The sequence below is a fragment of the Balaenoptera borealis genome (genome assembly GCF_965194805.1).
Source record: "Balaenoptera borealis genome assembly, chromosome: 16".
Lineage (NCBI taxonomy): Eukaryota > Metazoa > Chordata > Mammalia > Artiodactyla > Balaenopteridae > Balaenoptera > Balaenoptera borealis.
The window spans coordinates 29,152,163-29,171,740 of NC_138872.1; the positions used below are offsets into that span (position 1 = coordinate 29,152,163).

The following is a 19,578-nucleotide window of genomic DNA, read 5'->3' on the forward strand; positions in this document are numbered from 1 at the left end:
ATATACATATAAAATATATATGAAATATGTATGAAATATATACAATAAATTTCAGCCCTAAAAAACAATGATATTCTGACACCTTCCACAGCATGTATGAACATTAAAAATACGCTCAGTGAAATAAGCTAGATTCAAAAGGAAAATAGATGATTCCACTTATATCAAGTCCATAGAATAGGCAAATTCACACAGAAAAAGTAGAATACGGGTTACCAGTGGCTGCAGGGAAGGAGAAATGGGGAGTTATAGCTTAATGGATACAGAGTTTCTGCTACATATGTTGAAAAAGTTCTGGAAATGTATACTGGTGATGGCTTCACAACATTGTGAAGGAACATAGTGCCACTTTGTAACCTTCTAAATAGTTAAAATGGTAAATTTCATGTTATGTATATTTTACTGCAATAAAAGATGTGAACCAAAATAAGATGATTGCCCCATGCAAGAAAACAAAATGTGTGGTTCTAAACGCTGATACATTTGAGAAACCTACAAGTGAATGGGGAAATAGAACAAAGGAGGCAAGCAAAGAAACAATAAACTCCAAAATCGTGTTTTGAAAAGAATTGTGGGTGGTTGACTATGTTTGGACAATGAGTTATGAGTTAAAGAGACATGAGTCACTGCTGGGCCAATCATTTAACTACAGTTGCAAGTTTTCCAGGTTGAGTTCACAGCCTCACTGACTACCAAGTTTCTGGAGATACAGAGAAATGTAAACACATTCCATCTTCTCTGAAATGTCCTATTACACAGGCATGGGTCTAACTGCAGAGATATAAACCAGAGGAGCAGGCTGTTGTGGCGCCACAAGTAAATCCTGTGTTCTTTTCTATTTCTTCCCTACTCCTTAGGGAGAAAATTTGTGGCTCACCTTTGCAGAGTGTGAGCTGGTAACCCCACCCACTAAGCACTGTTTCTAACCAATCATGCCACCTAAGGAGGGCACATGCTATTACTGGGAAGGTCCTGCGATGTGTCAAGAATATCAAGTGGTTTGGATTTTTAAGTCTGGAGAAGAAGAGTGAGGTCAGGGAAGCTGAACTGCTAAGACAAAAATGGGGAGAAATATGAAAGAATGTTGGAGGGAGAAATGAAAGGAGAGGAGGAGAAAAGAGGGATAAGAGGGTTGAGAGGAGCCAGGGGATAGCAAAAACTCTACAATCTGTGTATCAATAATTCTCCTACTACCTCTCTGGTCTAGGCCTTTATCCTGAACTCTGGACTTGTATGTCCAACTATCCACTCGTCATCTTCTTTGGATAGAAATAAACATCCCACAGTTAACACATCTAAAACTGAACTGAATTTCCCCTACACCCTCTTTATCTCACCTGAATCCCCTTTCTTCTTCCAGATTCTCAGGTCTCAAAACCTTGGAGCTTTTCTCTCCCACCACAAATCCTACACATCAAGAAATCCTGTTGCCTCCTCTTCGGCGTGCATCCAGAATCTGAACTCTTTCTCTTATCTCTACTAGCTACTCTCCAGGTGCAACCCACTTTTACTTTTTTTGCATGAATGTCATGACCTCAAATGCTCTAGTTGCCTCTGTCTGTGTCCTCTGCAGTCTATTCTCAACGAAATGCTAAAATAAATTAAAATTCGTGTTAGATCATGTCACTTCTCCCTTCAAAACTTTGCAATGGCAACGATTTCACTCAGAGCAAAAGCCCAAATCCTTCAACACAGGAGGATGATTCTACTTTCAGGACCTTTGCACATGCTGTTTCCTGTCAGGAAGGCTCCGCCCCCAGATAACCACATGGCTCACTCCAGAACCTTCTTTCAATCTTTGCTCACATTTCCCCTTCTAAGTGATGCCCCCCCACACACACAACACTACCAAGTTTAAAATGCATCCCATGCTACAGATTCTCCGAATTCTGTCATGCCACTACTTTTTTTTTTTTGACACTTATCACTTTCTAATATACTATATTATTTACTTAATTATAAGTCTATTGTTTATTGTCAGTTCTTCCACTAAGATAAATACCCATGCAGGTAACTACTTTCACTTGTATTCACCAAGGCACCCCATGTTCCTATAAGAGTTCCTGGCATATTAGTATGCAAAAAATATATGTATGTTGTGGGAATTGGCCAGTGTGACATCTCCCTGAGGCACTTAATTCTAAGTGGGTAATCTCTGTGAAAATTATGTCAGAAACTGAGTTTCCCATGTACATGAGTTGGGGAAAAACAAAAAGGAACTTGCATGTAGGCAGGAAGCAGAAGAGCTCAGAAAAAAGAAAGCCACAAGCCGTCTTCCTCACACTCCACCCTTCTGCACACCCATTGGCAGAAACTGCAGAAATCTCATGGGATGGAAGCAGGGCCACAGTATCAAAAAGAGCAATTATTAAAATCATGAGCTCTAGAATGAGATTGCTTGAGTTCAAATCATACCTCTACCATGTACCACTGAGTGACCTTGAACTTCTCCTTGCTCAATTTTCTTATCTGTAAGGTAGGCGTGACAAGAGGATCTAGCTTCGATATAATGATTACATGAGTTAACAGCTGTGGGCATTTCCAGCAGTGTCTGGCACACGATGAGTGTTCAAGAAAATGAATAGTTATTACTCATTAGATTTCTTGAGGCATGGAGGCTTCAACTAGCATTCAATGATATAGCTATAGATAGTTATAGATATGGATATAAATATAATTACAGATACAGATATGAATATGGATATGAATATATAGGTCATATAGGCAAGAGTCTCTGTGTCTTTGATACCCTCTTTTCTTCCTCACCCTTATCCAGCATGGAAGAGTGGACTCCAAGTTAGCAATGCACAAAATTCTACTCATTTACTAGGAGAGAAGTTTTCTTGTCTTAGGTGTGGGTAAGGGGTAGATTTATAGAGAAGTAGAAAAGGAGAGATGTTGCTGAAAGGCAGCAAAGACTAAACATCTGATCATGTCATCTCATGTAGACTGAAAAATGATTTAGGGGAAAAATAAGGAAGTCTTTTTGAAATCCAATGTGTCTGGGAACAATTCCTCACACCCACATATACACATACATACACACACGCACACATCAATACATGCATCCACAAACATGTATTAAAGTGTAACCTAGTACGCTAGTGTACTGGTTGTTTTGAGGATCAAACGAAATTATAACACATGTTAAAAGCTTAGTGAAAAAAAAATTAGCACATAGAAAAACCATCCAACACATCATTGACAAAAGTTTGGGAGTACACATTGCAAGATTTGAACTCTGCTGTTCTCTGAGTGGCATGATGGGTGATGACAAATCTATTGTTTCCTTCTCAGAATTTTCTGATTTTTCTTCCATTAGCCTTCTCTGAGAAACTGAGCAGCACAACATGGTTAAAAATATCAACTCTGGAGCTGTACGGCCTGGACAAGAATCCTGTGCTCCACTGCCTTAGATAGGTGATGTCAGGCAAGTTACTGTCTCTGCCTCAGTTTCCCCATCTGCAAATCAGGGATAATAGTCATAGCTACCACACTGGGATGTTGTGAGGATTAAACAAGTTAATACACACAAAGCTGTTATCGTTGGTGTTTGAAGCATCATCTGTTTCAATACCTCTGGTAACCAACTGCTGGCAATGGATCCACAGAGAAAATGCTGAGATCCCTGATTTCATGCTCTTGAATAATGCCCAGTCCTTGGACTTCTGTGGCTGCCCGGGTGGCACACCCATGTTTACATTTAAGACCTAAAAGTGCAGGGGTAGGTGTAGGTCCAGGGGTCAGGGAAAAGGGATTCTACCCCAAGGAATGCTTACCTGTGAGTCCCAGCAGTAGAGTCAGCAGCAGGCAAGGAGGAGGATGGTGGGACAAGGAGACAGGGATGGGCATCGTGGAAGCCTGAGGAGCCTGCTCTGTCCAAATGTGTGTCCTGGGGAGAACCTGCACTTCCATGCTCTGTGGAGAGGAAGGAAGCCCCACCTCCCAAATATGTAAGAGGAAGTGCCTATGATGGGGTGAAATGGCTGTGAGATCTTAATCTGCTTCTAGGTTCTAGACAGTTCCTGCTTCAGGTGGTGAAATGGAAATCAGGCAGAGAAAGCCGATGGAAAGTGAGAAGTTACTCATCTTATGTTTTCAGAGGGATTGGACAAGCCTAACAGAAATAAACTTGCTCCCTACTTGGGGTCTCTGTTCTCTCCACTGGGCCCCTCACTCCATTCAGGGTGAACCCCTATTTGGAAGCCCCAGGCAAACTCACAGATCCCAAGAAGGATCTGTGGTTGTGGGCTGTGTTCCAAAGTCCCAAGCCCAGGAGCCTAGGATGTGGCTGGCTTGTGGCCTCATTCTGGAACCTACCTCAACAAAGACCAACTCAACTGAAAAAAGGAAGAGGGTTCTCCAGGGTATCTCAAATATGGGATGGAACTCGATCTGCTCCTGAAATGACTTTCTATTCCAACACTTTATTGATATAACTGGTAAAACTTAGCTCAAAAGCACAATACAATGAGGACCTCAGAACTTGTATCACCTGCATCTAAAAGGAGCAGTGACCCCATAGGAGACTGAACCAGACCTACCTGCTAATGTTGGAGGGTCTACTACAGAGGTGGGGTGTGGCTGTGGCTCACAGCAGGGACAAGGACACTGGCAGCAGAAGTTCTGGGAAGTACTCTTTAGCATTAGCCTTCCTGGAATCCGCCATTAGCTCCACCAAAGAGTCTGTAGCCCCCAGTGCTGGGTCACCTCAGGCCAAACAACCGTCAGGGAGGGAACTCAGCCCCACCCAACAGCAGTCAAACGGATTAAGGTTTTACTGATCTCTGCCCACCAGAGCAACACACAGCTCTACCCATCACCAGTCCCTCCCATCAGGAAGCTTACAGAAGCCTCTTAGATAGCCTCATCCACCAGAGGGCAGACAGGAGAAGCAAGAAGCACTACAATCTTGCGGCCTGTGGAATGAAAACCACATTCAGAGAAAGATAGACAAAACGAGAAGGTAGAGGAGTATGTACCAGCTGAAGGAACAAGATAAAACCCCAGAAAAACAACTAAATGAAGTGCAGATAGGCAACCTTCCAGAAAAGGAATTCAGAATAATGATAGTGAAGATGATCCAGGACCTTGGAAAAAGAATGAGGCAAAGATCGAGAAGATGCAAGAAACGTTTAACAAAGACCTAGAAGAATTAAAGAATAAACACCTAGAAGAATTAAAGAACAAAGAAACAGAGATGAACAATAAAATAATTGAAATGAAAAATACAGTAGAAGGAATCAATAGCGGAATAACTGGGTCAGAAGAACGAATAAGTGACTGGAAGACAGAATGGTGGAATTCACTGCCATGAAACAGAATAAAGAAAAAAGAATAAAAAGAAATGAAGACAGCCTAAGAGACCTATGGAACAACATTAAACGCACCAATATTCACATTATAGGGATTGCAGAAGGAGAAAAGAGAGAAAGGACCTGAGAAAATATTTGAAGAGATTATAGTAGAAAACTTCCCTAACATGGAAAAGGAAATAGCCACCCAAGTCCAGGAAGTTCAGAGAGTCCCAGGCAGGATAATCCCAAGGAGAAACACTCCAAGACACATAGTAATCACATTGACAAAAATTAAAGACAAAGAAAAATTATTAAAAACAACAAGGGAAAAACAACAAGTAACATACAAGGGAACTCCCATAAGGTTAACAGCTGATTTCTCAGCAGAAATTCTACAAGCCAGAAGGGAGTGGCACGATATACTTAAAGTGATGAAAGGGAAGAACCTACAACCAAGATTACTCTAGCCGGCAAAGATCTCATTCAGATTCGACAGAGAAATCTAAAGCTTTACAGACAAGCAAAAGCTAAGATAATTCATCACAACAAAACCAGCTCTACAACAAATACTAAAGGAACTTCTCTAAGTGAGAAATATAAGAGGAGAAAAGGACCTACAAAAACAAACCCAAAACAATTAAGAAAGTGGTAATAGGAACATACATATTGATGACTATCTTAAATGGGAATGGATTAAATACTCCAACCAAAAGACACAGGCTTGCTGAATGGATACAAAAACAAGATCCATATATATGCCACCTATAAGAGACCCACTGCAGACCTTAGGACCCATATAAACTGAAAGTGAGGGGATGGAAAAAGATATTCCATGCAAATGGAAATCAAGCGGAAGCTGAGGCAAAGTGAGAGTAGCACTGACATATATACACTATCGAAGGTAAAATAGTTAGCTAGTGGGAATCAGCAGCATAGAACAGGGAGATCAGCTCGGTGCTTTGCAATGACCTAGAGAGGTGGGATAGGGAGGGTGGGAGGGAGGCTCAAGAGGGAGGGGATATGGGGAAATACGTATGCATATGGCTGATTCACTTTGTTGTACAACAGAAACTAACACAGTATTGTGAAGCAATTATACTCCAATAAAGATCTATTTTTAAAAGAAGAAAAAGAAAATGAAAAGAAAGCAGGATAGCAATACTCATATCAGATAAAATAGACTTTAAAATAAAGAATGTTACAAGAGACAAAGAAGAACACTACATAATGATCAAGGGATCTATCTGAGAAGAAGATATAACAAGTATAAATATATATGCACACAACATAGGAGCACACCACTACATAAGGCAACTGCTAACAGTTCTAAAAGAGGAAATCGTTAGTAACACAATAATAGTGGGGGACTTTAACACTTCACTTACACGAATGGACAGATCATCCAGACAGAAAATTAATAAGGAAACACAAGCTTTAAATGACACAATAGACCAAATAGATTGAATTGATATTTATAGGACATTCCATCCGAAAACAGCAGATTACACTTTCTTCTCAAGTGCACACAGAGCATTCTCCAGGATAGATCACATCTTGGCTCACAAATCAAGCCTCAGTAAATTTAAAAAAATTGAAATCATATCAAGCATCTTTTCTGACCACAACGTTATGAGATTAGAAATAAATTACAGGGGAAAAAAACATAAAAAACACAAACACATGGAGGAAAAACAATACATTACTACATAACCAAGAGATCACTGAAGAAATCAAAGAGGAAATAAAAAAGTACCTAGAGACAAATGACAACAAAAACACGATGATCCAAAACCTATGGGATGCAGCAAAAGCAGTTCTAAGAGGAAAGTTTATAGCACTACTATCTTACTGCAAGAAACAAGAAAAATCTCAAATAAACAATCTAACCTTACACCTAAAGGAACTAGAGAAAGAAGAACAAACAAAACCCAAAGTTAGCAGAAGGAAAGAAATCATAAAGATCAGAGCAGAAATAAATGAAATAGAAACAAAGAAAGCAATAGCAAAGATCAATGAAACTAAAAGCTGGTTCCTTGAGAAGATGAACAAATTGATAACTTTAGCCAGACTCATCAAGAAAAAGAGGGAGAGGACTCAAATCAATAAAATTAGAAATGGAAAGGGAGAAGGTACAACAGACACTGCAGAAATACAAAGCATCAGGGCTTCCCTGGTGGCACAGTGCTTGAGAATCTGCCTGCCAATGCAGGGGACACGGGTTCGAGCCCTGGTCTGGGAAGATCCCACATGCCATGGAGCAACTAGGCCCGTGAGCCACAACTACTGAGTCTGCGTGTCTGGAACTTGTGCTCTGCAACAAGAGAGGCCACGACAGTGGGAGGCCCACACACCGCCATGAAGAGTGGCCCCCACTCGCTGCAACTAGAGAAAGCCCTCACACAGAAATGAAGATCCAACACAGCCAAATAAATAAATAAATAGCGTTCTCTTTAAAAAAAAAAAAGGAAAAGAAATACAAAGCATCATAAGAGACTACTACAAGCAACTCTATGCCAATAAAATAGACAACCTGGAAGAAACGGACAAATTCTTGCAAAGATATAACCTTCCAGACTGAACCAGGAAGTAATAGAAAATATGAAGAGACCAATCACAAGTAATGAAATTGAAACTGTGATTTAAAATCTTCCAACAAATAAAAGTCCAGGACCAGATAACTTCAGAGGTGAATTCTATCAAACATTCAGAGAAGAGCTAACACCCATCTTCTCAAACTCTTCCAAAAAATTGCAGAGGAGGGAACACTCCCAAATTCATTCTTTGAGGCCACCATCACCCTGATACCAAATCCTGAAAAAGATACTACAAAAAAGGAAAATTACAGACCAATATCACTGATGAATATAGATGCAAACATCCTCAACAAAACACTAGCAAACAGAATCCAACAACACATAAAAGGATCATATACCATGATGAAGTGGGATTTATCCCAGGGATCCAAGGATTCTTCAATATGTGCAAATCAATCAATGTGATACACCATATTAACAAACTGAAGAAGAAAAACAATATAATCATCTCAATAGATGCAGAAAAAGCTTTTGACAAAATTCAACACCCATTTATGATAAAAATGGGTGGGCAGAAAGTGGACATAGAGAGAACCTACCTCAACATAATAAAGGCGATATATGACAAACCCACAGCAAACATCATTCTCAATGGTGAAAAACTGAAAACATTTCCTCTCAGATCAGGAACAAGGCAAGGGTATCCACTCTTACGACTATTATTCAACATGGTTTTGGAAGTCCTAGTCAGCAATCAGAGAAGAAAAAGAAATAAAAGGAATACAAATTGGAAAAGAAGAAGTAAAACAGTCCCTGTTTGCAGATGATATGATACTATACATAGATAATCCTAAAGATGCCACCAGAGGGCTTCCCTGGCAGCACAGTGTTTAAGATTCTGCCTGACAATGCATAGGACACAGGTTCGTGTCCTGGTTCAGGAAGATCCCACATGCCGTGGAGCAACTAAGCCTGTGCACCACAACTACTCAGCCTGCTCTCTAGAGCCCACAAGCCACATCTACTGAAGCCCGCATGCCTAGAGCCCGTGCTCCGCAACAAGAGAAACCACCGCAATGAGAAGCCCACGCACTGCAATGAAGAGTAACCCCTGCTCACTGCAACTAGAGAAAGCCAGGGTGCAGCAGCAAAGACCGAACTCAGCCAAAAATAAATAAATAAATAAATAAATAAATAAATAAATAAATAAATAAATAAATTTTTAAAAAAGATGCCACCAGAAAACTACTAGAACTAATCAATGAATTTGGTAAATTTGCAGGATAGAAAATTAATGTACAGAAATCTCTTTCATTTCTATACACTAACAATGAAAGATCAGAAAGAGAAATTAAAGAAACAATCCCATTCACCATTGCAACAAAAGAATAAAATACCTAGGAATAAACCTACCTAAGGAGGTAAAAGACCTGTACTCAGAAAACTATAAGACACTGATGAAAGAAATCAAAGGTGGCACAAACAGATGGAGAGATATACCATGTTCGTGGATTGGAAGAATCAATATTGTGAAAATGACTATACTACCCAAAGCAATCTACAGAGTCAATGCAATCCCTATCAAAATACCCATGACATTTTTCATACAGGTAGAACAAATAATCCTAAAATATATATGGAACCACAAAAGACCCTGAATTCCCAAAGCAGTTTTGAGAGAAAAGAACAAGGCTAGAGGTATCATGCTTTCTTACTTCAGACTATACTACAAAGCTACAGTAACCAAAACAGCATGGTATTGGCACAAAACAGCCATTTAGCTCAATGGAACAGAATAGAAAGCCTAGAGATAAACCCACACACTTATGGTCAGTTAATCTATGACAAAGAACGCAAGCATATACAATGGAGAAAAGACAGGCTCTTCAGTAAGTGGTGCTGGGAAAACTGGATAGCAACATGTAAAAGAATGAAATTAGAACATTCCTTCACACCATACACAAAAATAAATTGTAACTGATTAAAGAACTAAATGTAACACCCGAAACCATGAAACTCCTAGGCAGAACACTCTTTGACATAAATTGTAGCAATATTTTTTGGATCTGACTCCTAAAGCAAAAGAAAGAAAAGCAAAAACAAACAAATGGGACCTAATTAAAATTGAAAGCTTTTGCACAGCAAAGGAAATCATTGAAGAAACAAAAAGACAACCTACTGAATGGCAGGAAATATTTTGCAAATAATATGACCTATAAGGGGTTAATTTCCAAAATATATAAACAGATCATACAACTCAATACCAAAAAAAACCCGATTAAAAAATGGACAGAAGACCTGAATAGACATTTTTCCAAAGAAGACATACAGATGGCCAACAGGCACATGAAAAGATGCTCAACATTGTTAATCACCAGAAATGCAAATTAAAACCACCATGAGACATCACCTTCCAACTGTCAAAATGGCTATCATCAAAAATTCTACAAATAACAAATATTGGTGAGGATGTGGAAAAAAGGGAACCATAGTACACTATTGGTGGCACTGTAATTTGATGCAGCCACTATGTAAAACAGTATGGAGGTTCCTCAGAAAACTGAAAATAAAACTACCATATACCCAGCAATTCCACTCCATTCAAAGAAAACAAAAACATTAATTTGGAAATATACATGAACCCCAATGTTCATAGCAGCATTATTTATAATAGCTGAGATATGGAAGCAACCTACGTGTCTATCATCAGATGAATGGATAATAAAGATGTGGTATATATATAATATATTATGTATATTATATACATATATATAATGGAATGTTACTCAGTTATTTTTAAAAATGAAATTCTGTCATTTGCAACAATGTGGATGGACCTGCAGGGTATTATGCTTAGTGAACTAAGTCAGACAGAGAAGGACAAATACTGTGTTAGCACTTATACATGGAATGTAAAAAATAAAAAAATGAATGAATATAATAAAACAGAAAGAGACTCATAGATATAGAGAACAACCTGGTAGTTACCAGTGGGGAGAGGGAAGGGGATTAAGAGATAAAAACTACTACGTAAAAAAAAATTAAGCAACAAGGATATATTGTATAGCACAAGAAAATATAGCCATTATTTTGTAATAACTTTAAATGGAGTACAATCTATAAAAATCTTGAATCACTATGTTGTACACTTAAAACTAACATAATATTGTAAATCAACTATACTTCAATTTCTGAAAAGCAGAAAATAAAGTAAAATAAAACACGTGGGGGCCAAAAATAACCATGACAGCTTTGAACAACCAGAAAAGGTGGGAAGATTTACCCAACTGAGGTACTAAAACTTATTATAAAGCTATTCTAACTAAGAGAGGGTAGTTTGGTCAGAGAGATAGACAAGGAGCTCAGTGGAACGAAAACCGCATTAAAAGAACCAGAAATTTATGGAAACTTGATGTACGGCAAAGGGGCAGTGCCGATCAAAATAATAATAATAATAATAATAATAATAATAATAATAATAATAATAATAATAATATCTCAATAAGATCCCCACCTGTAATACACACAAACACACACATACACACACACGAAAAATAAAGTGAGATCAAAGGCATTAATGGAAAGAGCAAAACTTGATCAAGAAGTGAAAACCACTAGGATTGACACATATACTCTATTGATACTACGTATAAAATAGACAAGTGATGGGAACATACCGTATAGCACAAGGAACTCTACCTAACGCACTGTGGAACCTAAATGGGAGGGAAGTCCAAAAGGGAGTGGATATCTGTATGTGTATGGCTGATTCATTTTGTTGTGCAGTGGAGGTTAACACAACATTGTAAAGCAACCATACTCCAATAAAAATGTTTTTAGAAAAAGAATTGAAAACCTTTTTTAAAAAATATATAACAAAATCTCCAAATGATACCAATAGTCTGCTTTGTGGACCGCACCAAAGGAAGAGGGACTCTCCCATATGTGCCAAGGAAGTAAAGATAAGAATATTTGTGCAAAATTGTACTAGCAAAACATTAAAGATTTAATATACATCACAAAAATATCAATACATTGTAGCATACTCTTATAATAGAAGCTATAGAGCAGTGGAAATGAAGAAAATGAAGCTACATATACTAACATAAATAAATCCCACAAACTGTGTTAAGTATAAAAATAAAACTTCAAGGATGCTGTATACAGTATAATAGCATTTATATAAAAGTTAAAACATGCAAGTAGTATTATATATTGCTTAAGGATTTATACATATGTTGTAGAAGTACGAAATCATGATTGAGATTATAAATACCAAATCCAGGACAGTAATTTTAAAAGGAATAACAGATCATAATAAAATGTGAACAGTTTGCAAAGATAGCATGGTAGATAGGTCCATGGATATTTTTATATTATTTTTTATAAATTTCAGAATAGAAAAATGCTTATTCAACTTAGAGGTTTTAAATATATATCTGGTAAAATGAAATCACACTTGCGAAAGCTCTGGATGTAAGTAAGAAGTGCTCTGAAAATTAAAGTTTGTTCACGTTCAGGGGCACAATGGAAATCCATTTTCTGGATCTACTTGTTTCTCTTTTGGGTGCAGGCAGTTTGAAGCTCAATGCATCAGGGTCAGACATTACGGATCTCCATGACCTACGTCCATCCTTGACTCAGCTCCAAAGCTCAGACAGAAGGAACATAGGAGGGTGTGTGGAAGGGAGCATGTGAATGGTAGAGGTGGGGACAGCAGAGTGAAGGGGGTCAGTCTTGGGTCACCTCCAGTCCTTACAGCTTCTCTCCACTTGAGCCCCTTGCACAGGGCAGGAAGCAGTGCATCGAAGAGTATGCAATAACTATTGGGGAAATCATTCATTCATTAATTCCACAAATGTTTTTTGAGTACATACTATGTGGCAGGCACTCAGCACGGCCTGGGTTCATGGCACTCAACAGAAATGAAGTCCCTACTCACTACACCCAACACCACTTTCTAAGTTGTGAACTCTCTCCCGTACCCACATTCATCTGTGTTACTAGTCAGCACATCCAAGTCCCCCAGATAGGTTCCATTAGTTGATTTTAATAATACTTTCCTTATTCATTCCTAGGATATACCATGTGATAACTGAATATACAATGGTTTATGGAGGGACTCTTTGGAGTTTGGGTCTCAAATCTTGGACCTTTATTGCAACTCCATACCTTGGCTCCTCACCTCCAGGGTCCCAACGAACATAATTGTAAAAACTTCAGATTGCAGGGTACTAAATAATGTATGAGAGTTGAAAGCCTCTGAGAATTCCAAGACACATTGGGAGGAAATAAGATTGTTCAGAACTCTTCCTTGAGGCTGGATTGCTGTGTGACTTTTGGGCTCGCCCTGGATTCCTCTTGCCAGCTCAGGAAGGTGGCCCTGATCTCCCTCTCTAAGGATTAAGGCTGCCATCAACTCACCTGTTATAGGCTCCACCACCTGTGGAAATAGGTGACTATGAAACTGATTACCAGCAGAATCGTGAAGGCCAGGAGGAAAGCCACAAAGATAAGGGCAGGCATCTCTGGACCTAGGTGACAATAGGCAGAGAAGATATCAAATGGGACTCTGTGAGTTAATACCTCACTCCACTTGGAGACAGAGGTCACCCAGTTTCTCACAGGTGTAGAGGTCAGCTTACCTGGGCTCCCAGTACATTTGTATGTGCCCGGGGCACATACAATGGGTCTGTATATGCAGTGAACAGTATGAGGCTGGCCTGGATGCGAGACTGTGCCTCATGCTGCACCTTACAGGTGAGCACACGCTCAGACCCCTGCAGCGAGGCATTCACCAAATGCAAGCTTTCCAGGGTGTAGGTCCCATCACTATTCTGCTTTGACTTGGGCTGCTCAGCTCCCTTGAACATATGGAAGTTCTTCAACCAGGTGAGATGCATACTCTGTGGATAGAATCTCTGCACAAGGCAGGTAACAGCCACCAAGTCCAAGGAGGGTGAAGACTGGGAAACGGTCACTGCAAGGGGAAACTGACACAGCCCAGAGAAAGCAGACAATTACTGTAGGACGTTCACTGTGGGAACCTGGGGGCTCCTTGAGCATGGGGTCGTCTGTCCAGGGCCTGCCACAGAGGAGGAGTTAGATATTGGTTAACAGATGCATGCATAAGTAATCTCATGGTTGAATGAGAGTGGGAATGCATGAGTGAATGCATGCTTGGATGGAAGCATGGAATGATGAAGCTGTCCTAATCTTTCCTTTCCTTTCCACTGTGGCCATTAAATAGGAAAAGGTGAACCTGAATTCTATTTAAGGACCTATATATCAGTTGACATACTCTATGACTTTATGAAGATTCCTAGCCTCTAATCTTCATGACTCCACAATACTAATATTTGACAGAGGAAGAAACTTAGGTTTGGAGAAGTTAAGTATTTACGCAAGGTCACAAGTGGCAAAGCAGGGGTTACACCAGACACACGGTTTAACCATTTGCTATTCTGACACCCAAACTATAAGGCTATAAGCACGTATGATTGCAGGCTGCTGGAATTATTACCTAAAATCTTCTGGAATTTTTTTCAACCAGATTTTTCAGCTATGAAGTAGAATATATGTATACTGAAGAACTTTTGGGAGATTTCTAAAGCCATTAAGGGTTTCAGTAGAATTCATAGGAACACACAGCATGGTGCAGTTTTCACACTAAACCAAGGGTTGGGAGAACAAGATTCTGGTCCCTGCACTGACACCACAGCCAAATGCAAGACCCTGTGCAGGTCACCTTCCCTCTGTTTCCAAGACCCTTATTATGAAATTGTCTAAGGTCAGATCAGCTTTCAGGGGTCCAGTTAAGACAGACTTCAGCTCTTGGTCTAGGGTAGAGAAACTCCTTTTATGGAGTGCAATTTGAAAGAACTAAGGGTATGTTTGTTCCCCAAATATTGTTTCTTTATACTCAACCCACCTCGACCTATATGGTTACATCAATGATGCTGCTAATGGGTGGGACCGCCAAGCAAGACACCATCCCCAGAAGGTCACTGTCTGTTCTCAATCATTCCCCTTCAGCACACAGGCAGGGATTCCTACCAAGCAAAGAGCAGAACCCTGAGAACAGATTGTGAAGGTCTGGTAACTAGGTGGTGCCTGTGGAGAACAGGCCAGGGCAAGGTACCACCAAGCAAGTGCCATTGTCTCCAGAGGGTGACAAGGACCAATAAAAGGATGGAGGGTCTCAGCGAGACCACTCCCATCACCAGTGAGTTCTCTGGGCTGTAAGGGGTCCAGGACACTGTTGGGAGGACAGAGACCCAGGCACAGCTGATGGTAACTGCTCCCATGCACTGGGAGAGCAGTGTTTGAGTCACTGCACATGCGTTAGCTTATTTATTCTTCACAACCAAATGATATAAACACATACAGCTATTTGGTATTAGAAAAGACAACAAAAAGCCAATAGAAGGACCCTACAAAATCATGTCCCAGTTTCAGTGAAATTGTCAAAGAGGAATTGATTCAAATTTGAACTTGAAAAACACTTCAATTATAAAAATAATTTTATTTAAGTTATATTTTAATTAAGCATAGAATATAGTGACAACTATGCACCAACTCTTGGAAGGAACAAGTGTTGGGAGGGTAAGGAAGTTGGCATAATTTTTTTCCTAAAAATTTATACCATGTACCATCAAACCCTTCATTTAAAATTTCACATTCACACACAATCATTACAAGGTAATTTTGAGGGAGGAGCTTCAAGATGGAAGAAGAGTAGGACGTGGAGATCACCTTCCTCCCCACAAATACATCTACATGTGGAATAACCCCTACAGAACACCTACTGAACGCTGGCAGAAGAATTCAGATCACCCAAAAGGCAAGAAACTCCCCCACGTACCTGGGTAGGGCAAAAGTAAAAAGAAAAAAACAGAGACAAAAGAATAGGGACAGGACCTGCACCAGTGGGAGCGAGCTGTGAAGGAGGAAAGGTTTCCACACACTAGGAAGCCCCTTCACAGGCGGAGAGTTCGGGTGGCGGAGGGGGGATGTTTCGGAGCCACGGAGGAGAGCGCAGCCACAGGGGTGCGGAGGGCAAAGCAGAGAGATACCCACACTGAGGATCGGTGCTGGCCATCACTCACCAGCCCAAGAGGCTTGTCTGCTCACCTGCCAGGGCGGGTGGGGGCTGGGAGCTGAGGCTCGCACTCTGGAGGTTAGATCCCAGGGAGAGGACTGGGGTTGGCTGCGTGAACACAGCCTGAAGAGGGCTAGTGCACCACAGCTAGACGGGAGTGTGTCCAGGAAAAGGTCTGGAGCTGCCAAAGAGGCAAGAGACTTTCTTGCCTCTTGGTTTCACAGTGCACGAGGAGAGGGGATTAAGAGCACCGCCTAAATGAGCTCCAGAGACCGGCGTGAGCTGAGCGGCAGGTATGAGTGTGGCCCCCACAGACAGGCAGGAGACTCTAAGGCTGCTGCTGCCGCCACCAAGAAGCCTGTGTGTAAGCACAGGTCACTATCCACACTTTCCTTCCCAGGAGCCTGTGCAGCCCGCCACTGCCAGGGTCGCGTGATCCAGGGACTACTTCCCCGGGAGAACACACGGCACACCTCAGGCTGTTGCAACATCATGCAGCCTCGCCCCGCATTCCATACCACTCCCTCCCCCCCCTCCCCCCGCCTGAGTGAGCCATAGCCCACTAATCAGCTGCTCCTTTAACCCCGTGCTGTCTGAGCGAAGAACAGATGCCCTCAGGAGACCTACATGCAGAGGCGGGGCCAAACCCAAAGCTGAACCCCCCCGAGCTGTGCGAACAAAGAATAGAAAGGGAAATCTCTCCCAGCAGCCACAGGAGCAGCAGATTAAATCTCCACAATCAACTTGATGTACCCTACATCTGTGGAACACCTGAATAGACACTGAATCATCACAAATTGAGGAGGTGGACTTTGGGAGCAACAATATATATATATATATATATATATATATATATATATATATATATATATATATATATATTTTCCTTTTTCTCTTTTTTCTGAGCCGAGTGGACGACAGGGTCTTGGTGCTCTGGCCGGTGGTCAGGCCTGTGCCTCTGAGGTGGTGAGCCGAATTCAGGACATTGATCCACCAGAGACCTCCCAGCTCCACATAATATCAAACAGCAATAATCTCCCAGAGATCTCCACCTCAACGCCAAGACCCAGGTCCACTCAACGACCAGCAAGCTACAGTACTGGACACCCTATGCCAAACGACTAGCAAGACAGGAACACAACCTGACCCATAAGTAGAGAGGTGACCTAAAATCATAATAAGGTCATAGACACCCCCAAACACACCACCAGACGTGGTCCTACACAGCAGAAAGACAAGTCCAGCCTCATCCTGCAGACCACAGGCACCAGTCCCCTCCACCAGGAAGCCTACACAACTCACTGAACCAACCTTAGCCACTGGGGGCAGACACCAAATACAACAGGAACTACGAACCTGCAGCCTGTGAAGAGGAGACCCCAAACACAGGAAGTTAAGCAAAATGAGAATACAGAGTAACAAACAGCAGATGAAGGAGCAAGGTAAAAATGCACCAGGCCAAACAAATGAAGAGGAAATAGGCAGTCTACCTGAAAAAGAATTCAGAGTAGTGATAGGAAAGATGATCCAAAATATTGGAAATAGAATGGAGAAAAAAGAAGGAACTAGAAGAACTAAAGAGCAAACAAACAATGATGAACAACACAATAAATGAAATTAAAAATTCTCTAGAAGAAATCAATAGCAGAATATTTAAGGTAGAAGAACGGATAAGTGACCTGGAAGATAAAATAGTGAAAATAAGTACCACAGAGCAGAATAAAGAAAAAAGAATGAAAAGAATTGAGGACAGTCTCAGAGACTTCGGGGACAACAGTAAACGCACCAACATTCGAATTATAGGGGTGCCAGAAGAAGAAGAGAAAAAGAAAGGGACTGAGAAAATATTTGAAGAGATTATAGTTGACAATTTCCCTAGTATGGGAAAGGAAAGAGTCAATCAAGTCCAGGAACCACAGAGGACCAACACAGCATATATCAAACGAGAACCACGCCAAGACACATATTAATCAAATTATCAAAAATTAAATACTCAGAACAAATATTAAAAGCAGCAAGGGAAAAACAACAAATAAAACCCAAGGGAATCCCCGAAAGGTTAACAGCTGATCTTTCAACGGAAACTCTACAAGCCAGAAGGGAGTGGAAGGACATATTTAAAGTGATGAAGGGGAAAAAACTACAACCGAGATTACTCTACCTAGCAAGGATCTCATTCAGATTTGACAGAAAAATTAAAACCTTTACAGACAAGCAAAAGCTAAGAGAATTCAGCACCACCAAAGCAGCTTTACAACAAATGCTAAAGGAACTTCTCTAGGCAGGAAACACAAGAAAAGGAAAAGACCTATAATAACAAACCCAAAACAATTAAGAAAATGGGAATAGGAACACACATATCAATAATTACCTTAAATGTAAATGGATTAAATGCTCCAACCAAAGGACATAGACTGCCTGAATGGATACAAAAACAAGACCCATATATATGCTGTCAACAAGAGACCCACTTCAGACCTAGGGACACAAACAGACTGAAAGTGAGGGGATGGAAAAAGATATTCCATGCAAATGGAAATCAAAAGAAAGCTGGAGTAGCAATTCTCATATCAGACAAAATAGACTTTAAAACAAAGACTATTACAAGAGACAAAGAAAGACACTACATAATGATCAAGGGATCAATCCAAGAAGAAGATATAACAATTGTAAATATTTATGCACCCAACATAGGAGCACCTCAATACATAAGGCAAATACTAAAAGCCATAAAAGGGGAAACCAACAGTAACACAATCATAGTAGGGGACATTAACACCCCATTTTCACCAATGGACAGATCATCCAAAATGGAATTAAATAAGGAAACACAAGCTTTAAATGATACATTAAACAAGATGGACTTAACTGATATTTAGAGGACATTGCATCTAAAAACAACAGAATACACTTTCTTCTCAAGTGTTCATGGAACATTCTCCAGGATCGATCACATCTTGGGTCACAAATCAAGCCTCGGTAAATTTAAGAAAATTGAAATCATATCAACTATGTTTTCCGACCACAATGCTACGAGACTAGATATCAGTTACAGGAAACAATCTGTAAAAAAATACAAACACATGGAGGCTAAACAATACACTACATAATAAGCAAGAGATCACTGAAGAAATCAAAGAGGAAATCAAAAAATACCTAGACACAAATGACAATGAAAACACGATGATCCAAAACCTATGGGAGGCAGCAAAAGCACTTCTAAGAGGGAAGTTTGTAGCAATACAATCCTACCTTAAGAAACAAGAAACATCTCAAATAAACAACATAAAATTACACCTAAAACAATTAGAGAAAGAAGAACAAAAAACCCCAAACCTAGCTGAAGGAAAAAAATCATAAAGACCAGATCAGAAATAAATGAAAAAGAAATGAAGGAAACGATAACAAAGATCAATAAAACTAAAAGCTGGTTCTTTGAGAAGATAAACAAAATTGATAAACCATTAGCAAAACTCATCAAGAAAAAAGGGAGACGACTCAAATCAATAGAATAAGAATTAAAAAAGGAGAAGGAACAACTGACCCTGCAGAAATACAAAGGATCATGGGAGATTACTACAAGCAACTCTATGCCAATAAAATGGATAGCCTGGAAGAAATGGACAAATTCTTAGAAATGCACAAC

At 40.2% G+C, this 19,578-nt stretch overlaps 1 protein-coding gene and 1 pseudogene across 2 annotated transcripts in view; both read right to left on the reverse strand.

Annotated features, from left to right (window-relative positions):
- The window catches only part of LOC309613915 (signal-regulatory protein beta-1-like), a 36,598-nt gene extending 32,690 nt beyond the window's left edge, over nt 1–3,908 (reverse strand). The window contains exon 1 of the mRNA XM_082361460.1: nt 3,780–3,908. Coding sequence (XP_082217586.1) covers nt 3,780–3,852 — 73 coding nt within the window. The 5' untranslated portion in view covers nt 3,853–3,908. The remainder of the gene's footprint in view (nt 1–3,779) is intronic.
- Nucleotides 1–15,837, reverse strand: part of LOC309613913 (protein phosphatase 1 regulatory subunit 3G pseudogene) — a 73,383-nt pseudogene extending 57,546 nt beyond the window's left edge. The window contains exon 1 of the transcript XR_014249784.1: nt 15,684–15,837. The product of XR_014249784.1 is annotated as a protein phosphatase 1 regulatory subunit 3G pseudogene (transcript). The remainder of the gene's footprint in view (nt 1–15,683) is intronic.
- Between the last annotated feature and the right edge of the window lie 3,741 nt (nt 15,838–19,578).